This window comes from Impatiens glandulifera, unplaced genomic scaffold, assembly GCF_907164915.1.
Source record: "Impatiens glandulifera unplaced genomic scaffold, dImpGla2.1, whole genome shotgun sequence".
Classification (NCBI taxonomy): Eukaryota; Viridiplantae; Streptophyta; class Magnoliopsida; order Ericales; family Balsaminaceae; genus Impatiens; species Impatiens glandulifera.
The window spans coordinates 1,284,711-1,291,822 of NW_025919138.1; the positions used below are offsets into that span (position 1 = coordinate 1,284,711).

A 7,112-nucleotide genomic window follows, 5' to 3' on the forward strand; every position below is an offset into this window, starting at 1 on the left:
TGTGGCAAAAGAAAATGAAGGAAAGAGCAAAGAAATCCAACTGGTTGATTGAGTGAAAAACTGAACTCTACGATCCAACGTCTTACAGCCGTTGAAGATAACTACGGCCTGACCGATCAACTGTTCAGCTCCACAACACAAAGAACTAGAAATCTGGAGAACGGTCTTGCTCAAACCGACCAGCGACTCGTTTTAATGGATCAGAGGCTAATGGCTCTTGAAGAGGGTCACAACAATACCACCCAACAACTTACGACACCGGATCAAAGGATGGCATTTCTTGAAGAGGGTTTGTTCCAATCCGGCAACCAGGCCGATTCAATGCTTGAAAGAATGGCATCGCTTGATGAAAAGCATGCCTAGACCCAAGCCAAGCTACAAGCGATCTCCGAATAGCTGGCGGAGATGATCGCGGCCAAGCTAGCAGCCGACGAAGCGCTTGAGAAAGCAAACGAGATCGCGGCTCAAAAGATACAACAAGTCGAAGATGAGAAAATACGGCTTCAGAAGGAAAGGGAACAGGCGGATGCAGACCTGGCCAAACATGTTCAGGTGATAGAAGATGCCGCACCGGAACAAGCGGTTCAGGCGATTGAGGACGCGGCTCGGCTAATTCAACAACACTTTATAATAGAAGATATCGCCAATGCAAATAAGAAATCAAAGGCGGGTGCTCCATCAACCGGTCCGACAACTAGAAAGAGAAAGATCTCCAAGAAAGCAGCAACTAAACACACTAAACAGATGTTGGATGACATTGCGGAACCGACCAATGCTCCCCCTTTCAACCCGGCTCTACCAGAAGATGAAGAGGTTGAGGAAGAAGAGATACCGCTGAACAAAAGAGCGCGAGGTCTTGATGTGATTCCACTCAGATCAGTTCCCTCACAAGAATCACCATTCACCGGAACCTCGAGCGGTCAAACATCTGCCTCCGGATTTTGGCGTCGATCCTTGCAATTCGGGAAAGGGAGTGATGGCTGAATACCTACTCGAGAGATATATGCATAAGAAGAGGGAATAGAGTTTTTATTTATCTGTTTCTAATGTTATCTTTATTATATTTCCTACTTTTATATATAAAGTATTTTTGGAAACCGGCCTACGTTTTACTTCTTACATGGTTTTGAATATTTTAAATAAAATAATCAAAAAGGGAGAAATTGATAAGATAAATTTTTTCTAAAAAAATTTTTTTTTTCTAAGTCTTTTTCAAAAATCCGGTCAAACAAACTTTAAACAACCGGCCTACGTTTTACTTCTTACATGGTTTTGAATATTTTAAATAAAATAATCAAAAAGGGAGAAATTGTTATATAAATTAGACCGGTTAAAATAAGAACATAACAAAAACAAAATTCCTCTGCAAGAACGGTGAAGAACATTGAACGGTCAAGAATTAGACTTGTCAAGAATTTGACCGGTCAAGAATCCAACCGATCAAAGAATCTAACCGGTTAAAAGAAGAAGCAGAGGATGTATCCAAAACTGGAAAGCTATCCGGTTAACCTGAAGCTATGAACAACCGATAGACATCCTAAACCGAAATGCATCCAACCGGAAAACCGATGAAGAGACTATTTAGAGAAAGAAGCCAAGAATATCAAACTAAGTACAACTTACAAATCGGTGCAAACAGATACTTTGAGTATCTGCGGAAGATGATACCAAAGGAACAGACTGTGACAACGCCATGTCCATACAAGTCCGATGATACTCTGCAAGCTGCAGAAGATTGCCTGAAGAAATCTTTCCACTCTGGGATAAGTTAGAGGCGCAACCTTCCAGGTGCAGGCAACTGTCCAACCGACAATTTCTATATCAAGTAAAAGACAAATCTAGCCGGTTTGACCTACGCCTTGGAAGCTTAAACTGCCAGTACTGCAATACTGAACCTCTGCTCAACAATCAGATTCAAGGATTACACTGAAGGTATCCGTTGAAGAAATATGACCGTTGGCACATTTCACCTATAAAAAGAAGAAGCTGAAGAGGAGTAAATGCAGTTTTTTGAAGATACAAGAAGTTACAAGTGACAACAATTAAGAGTTCCAACAACCGAAGTTATAAGTTGTGTTTATCTCTCTAAGATAAAAGCTTAAGTGTGCATTTGAAGTGGAATTACAATTTCTGTGAGAATTGTACGAGTTTTTATCGAGCAACAAATAAGTCTCGATCGGATATTGTGTTTGTGTATTCCTTAGTGAATATCCTTCTCGCGGTTTCGAGAAGATGGGGTGACATAGGAGTTTTATCTCCGAACATCCATAAAAACCCGAGTCTTGCTCTTTACTCTCTGTCGATTCTACGTTCTAACCGACTCACTCTAACCGACTTACATTATTCTAACCGATTCATTAAACCTTAAACTGACCCCCTTAATTTCCAAACCGATACCATCCAGATTTTATCTTTATTCATCCTGTGTGTGTGTTGCTTCAACCTAAAACAAACCACTTCCGCACTTGAACTCGGTTCAAGGGTTTGTGACAGTTTGTGTAGTATTGAAACCCGATGTTAATCTCTAACCGGATTAAACACCAACCGTTCAGTGTTGAGTGAAAGTAATAACCGATCAGACCCCGGTTCGCCAGCCCCGACCTAGATCCTAACAAACTTTGTACCTAAACCTATGCTCTGTGATCAATCAAGAGAATAAAGAAAGTGTAAACTTTGCTGTTCAACTGAGTCGTCTGTTAGAACATTTAGGGGTCCCCATGGGGGATTCTGAGCCGATCAACTCTACCCGGGTGTACAATGTCTTCAATATTGCTCACACCCTTGTCCGAATGAAGAATAACAAGGAATCGTTCTCGGGAGCATCAAACCAACAGACAAGAAGAAGGTCTGTTACTCATTCCAAACATCCAGCGGCTTCTATCTTGTCTATAGGAGCCAAAAGATAAAAAATCGTCAATGAATTAGAGTCTAGTTCCACTAGTCTTAAGACTTCTTCGAAGAAAGACTCTAGAATAGTCAATTCTAGAGTTAAGCAAGGTCCCGTCGATCTTGCTGCTATTCTCATGTCTCCCCTGTCTCCAGATGTGAGTCAGTTAAGAAAGCTCTCCAAGTCCTCTTTTCAAGAGGAGATAAATCAAAGGCGCCCAGGACGTCTATGTCTGTAAAAGCATCATCGAAGGTAACCCCTTCCCTATCTCATGTCAAAGTGCCTAAATTTAATGTTCCTGAGTTGGAACAAGATAAGTCTATTTTTATTCCTGTTGAGGAATCTTCTACCGGGCCAACTGTTGAGCCAGTTGGTCTAAATACTGAAAATTTTGACAGGACTGCGTCTCCTGTCCGTCAACCCGATCTTGTAGCTGCTAATGCTACAATGTCTTTTGGACTAGAGTAAGGTGCAGTTCTTACCCTTATTACTGGTGATGCATCTGAAAAGACCCTTTCTATTCTAATCGAATAACCCCCTATTTCAAATCTTGTCCCAACAGAGTCCGTAGTGACTAGAAAGCTTGTTTAGTCAGAACCCACGCCAAGACTCTTTTGTAGACCCCTTTCTGCTAATGAGTTAAGGTGTTCCACAAGAAAGTCTGCTGGAATCACGTTTGGGGAACCAAGGCCTACTCCAAAGCCTGTGGGGTTATTAGAAAAGGGAAGGATGTTGCAACCGATTTTAATGAGGAGGTTTCTGAAGCAACCTGCATTGTTAATCTTATGTTGTACCAGGCCAATATAATTGATGCTGAAAAGATTGAGATCTTTGATACTTGGGTCTTGAACAGAATGTCTATTAAGTATGATGAGGTCATCAAGGGTAAAGGCATAAGCAATCAATGGTTGAAGCTAGTCAACATTGAAAACAGAGTCCTAAAATGGGCTAAGACATCGGGAGTTTATGAAGCTCTTAAAAGAAAATAGCTAATTGAATAAAATTTGACAGGAAGAGCCCTCTTTCCGATTCTTCAAGCTAGAAGATCTAATTTCAATCCTCTTGAGTGGAATACTAAGGCAGAGGAGAAAGCTCTGAAAAGACTACACGAGATTATGCAAGATTTCATTTCTACCATTGTTATGTACGTTCATGGATCAAATTGCTCAAGGGTTAGTCCATTTGGAAGTTCCTTAGATGAAGATGAACTTATGGATCTGTCCGATGATCGTGATGTTGCTGAAGATGAGCAAGCTACTATTCTTTTTATAGAATTGGGAAAATTTTCAGCTCAGAAAAACATCTAATGGCTCAACCCAGAATTGAGCAAACTGTGGAACCTGTTCAAACCAACCCTATTTTCGAAGAAGAAGAAGAAGTCATCAAGGAACCCGTTCAATCTCTTATTACCCATGAAAAGGAAGTGTTGGAGTCCCCTATTCTCGAAGTAGAGGAATCTCTAGAGAAGGAGGTTGAAGTTAGTCAGCCTGATGTAAATTGATCTGAGGGGGAACCCTCAAATGAAAAGGAATCATAAGAGAGTTCTTCATCTGAGGGGGAACAAGCTAAAAATGATGAATCTTCAGAAGGACTTCCATTGTCTCAATGTTTCCTCTAGGATCTCCCAAGCCTCGACCATTTCTTGATATCAATGCTGCGAATATTCATGATGATATTGTCAACCTTCCTCATCATTCAGGCGATTTGTTAGATAAGATTCACAAGGTATGTGAAGAAATTTTGGATGATGAAGAAGAAGGAAAGTATGAAAGTGATTCAGAGAAGTATGGACCCGAGCAATCAATGCAAGTTCACACCCATATCAGTCCCATTCAGACTACTCTAGAAGATTCTCAATAGATTTCATCTAATGAAGGATCATCTGATGATGGTACAAAGCTTATGAAGTCTATGACATCATTGATGGGAACTCTTCAGAAGAATATGGCTGTAATGGAATCCAATATGGTGAAGATTATGAAGACTTAGAAAGAAAACAAGAAGGAATTTTCCAATCTTATTAAAAACCATAATGAGATGGAGTAGACACTAAAGAAGAACACGTACGAGATTCATATCCTCAACAAGTCATACACCAAATTTGGAAAGAACTTCTTCAAACAGAAAACCGATTTGCTCGACTATGAAAGGGAAAAGGTCGTTGAACTCCATAACGAAGTTATGGATGGAATTAGCTTGCTTCGTGATCAAATGGTTGAAATTCAAGGCAATATGAGCAGAGCTGATGCTGAGAGGTTGGAACAGAATGATTCCTTTGCAAGGAAGATTCAAGCTGAAGAAGATGCTAAATCGGCTACCGAGAAAGAGAAGAATCTCATTACTCAAGGCGATGACAATAGCGGTAGAAGAGGTGGTGGTGTTTCAACAGGCACCAGATCAAAGCGAAAGCCAACCGGTGATGATAACATTAGGCCAATCAAAAGGGGCGGAGGACATAGTGGCGATCGCAGTGGTAGAAGTAGTGGAGGTGATAGTGGTGGCAGAAGTGGTGGAAGTGGTCGTGGTGGTCGTTCTCTCCCTCTGTTTCGAAACCTTCTAACTGGTAAAGAATTCAGTTGTCAAGGATCTCGCTACCCAATCGAACCACTCGTGAAAAGGGAAGATAAATAATCTATTTTCTCTTAAACTATCTTCTGTTAGTTTGTGAACTTGGTTCTTTAAACTTGGTTTCTGAATATTGGTTTTTGGAAATTGTTTCTGTAAGATTGGTGAACAAGTTTGACTCTTTCTTTTATATGATGGATGTTCATTTTGTTAACTATGCAAAGTTTTAACATCATCATCAAAAAGGGTCAAATTAATTTGACTAAGGGTCAAAGTATTTTGACTAATGGAATTTTGATGATGTGTTGGTATAAAACTTAATCTAAGCCGACAAATTGTTTTTGGTGCAGGTGTATCGAAAACATGTTTTATTAAACTAAGTCTGAATGAGGTTCATTAGACTGATTGGCTATTAGACGCATAGAGTTAGATGTGTAGTCTAATAGACGTAGTTAAACGTGCATTCTTACGGATAGGTAGTTAGATGTGTAGTCTAACTGATACGTAGTTAGACGTGTAGTCTAACAAATACATAGTTAGACGTGCATTCTAACGGATACGTAGTTAGACGTGCAGTTTAACAGATACGTAGTTAGATGTGCAGTCTAATAGACATAGTCAGACGTGTAGTCTAATGGATACGTAGTTAGACATGCAGTCTAACAAATGTAGTTAGACATGCAGTCTAACAGACGTAGTTAGACGTACAGTCTAACAGATACGTAGTTAGACGTGTAGTGTATAGACATAATTAGACGTGCAGTCTAACAGATACGTAGTTAGACATACAGTCTAACAAACGTAGTTAGACGTGCAGTCTAACAGATACGTAGTTAGACGTGCAGTATAACAGATACGTAGTTAGACATGCAGTCTAACAAACGTAGTTAGACGTACAATCTAACGGATACGTAGTTAGATGTGCAACGTAGTTAGACGTGCAGTTTAACGGATACGTAGTTAGACGTGCAGTCTAACAGACGTTGTTAGACGTGTAGTCTAACAAATACGTAGTTTGACGTGCAGTCTAAGGGATATGTACTTAGACGTGCAGTCTAACTAACGTAGTTAGGCGTGCCGTCTAACAGATACGTAGTTAGACGTGCACTCTAACAGATGAGAGTTAGACGTGTAGTCTAACTGTTGTAGTTAGATGTACCGTCTAACATATACGTAGTTAGACGTGCAGTGTAACAGATGAGAGTTAGACGTGCAGTCTAACTCATTCAGATTAGTATAAAGGGAACCTTTTTCCCCAAAAAAAAGGGAACCTTAATTAGACGTGTTCTCTAATAACATTAAACTAGGTGGTCTAATGGGTCCTGATATTAGACGTGGGCATCTAATTTCATTAGTCTTGTCAGTCTAAGTGAAACCGTCTAATGACATGCCTAAACAGTTGCTTGAAGCTAGCATCCGTCTACCCACGATCAACTAGCTGTATGCTACTCCTGCTCCACTTTTCCGTGCAAAGCAGTACGACAGCCAGTTGCAACCAATTAACTAATGCCACGTATGCAAATATTATTCCCACTACTTGTTTCTTGCAGGAATATCCTAGAAGAATATCTGGCGCACTACCAAATTGGTACGGCCACGATCCTGGTGCTCAGAGTCTGTTGTACTTGTGTACTATGGAGGCGTTCCAATAGAAGTTTGC

At 40.3% G+C, this 7,112-nt stretch overlaps 1 protein-coding gene across 1 annotated transcript; it reads left to right on the plus strand.

The window, feature by feature from the left end:
- Positions 1–4,193: 4,193 nt before the first annotated feature.
- LOC124917528 (keratin, type I cytoskeletal 10-like) lies at positions 4,194–5,518 on the plus strand. Its single transcript, XM_047457939.1, has 4 exons — positions 4,194–4,368; positions 4,506–4,696; positions 4,748–4,855; positions 4,934–5,518. The coding sequence occupies exons 1-4, from the start codon at positions 4,194–4,196 to the stop codon at positions 5,516–5,518; spliced, it is 1,059 nt and encodes a 352-aa protein (XP_047313895.1).
- Positions 5,519–7,112: the final 1,594 nt, after the last annotated feature.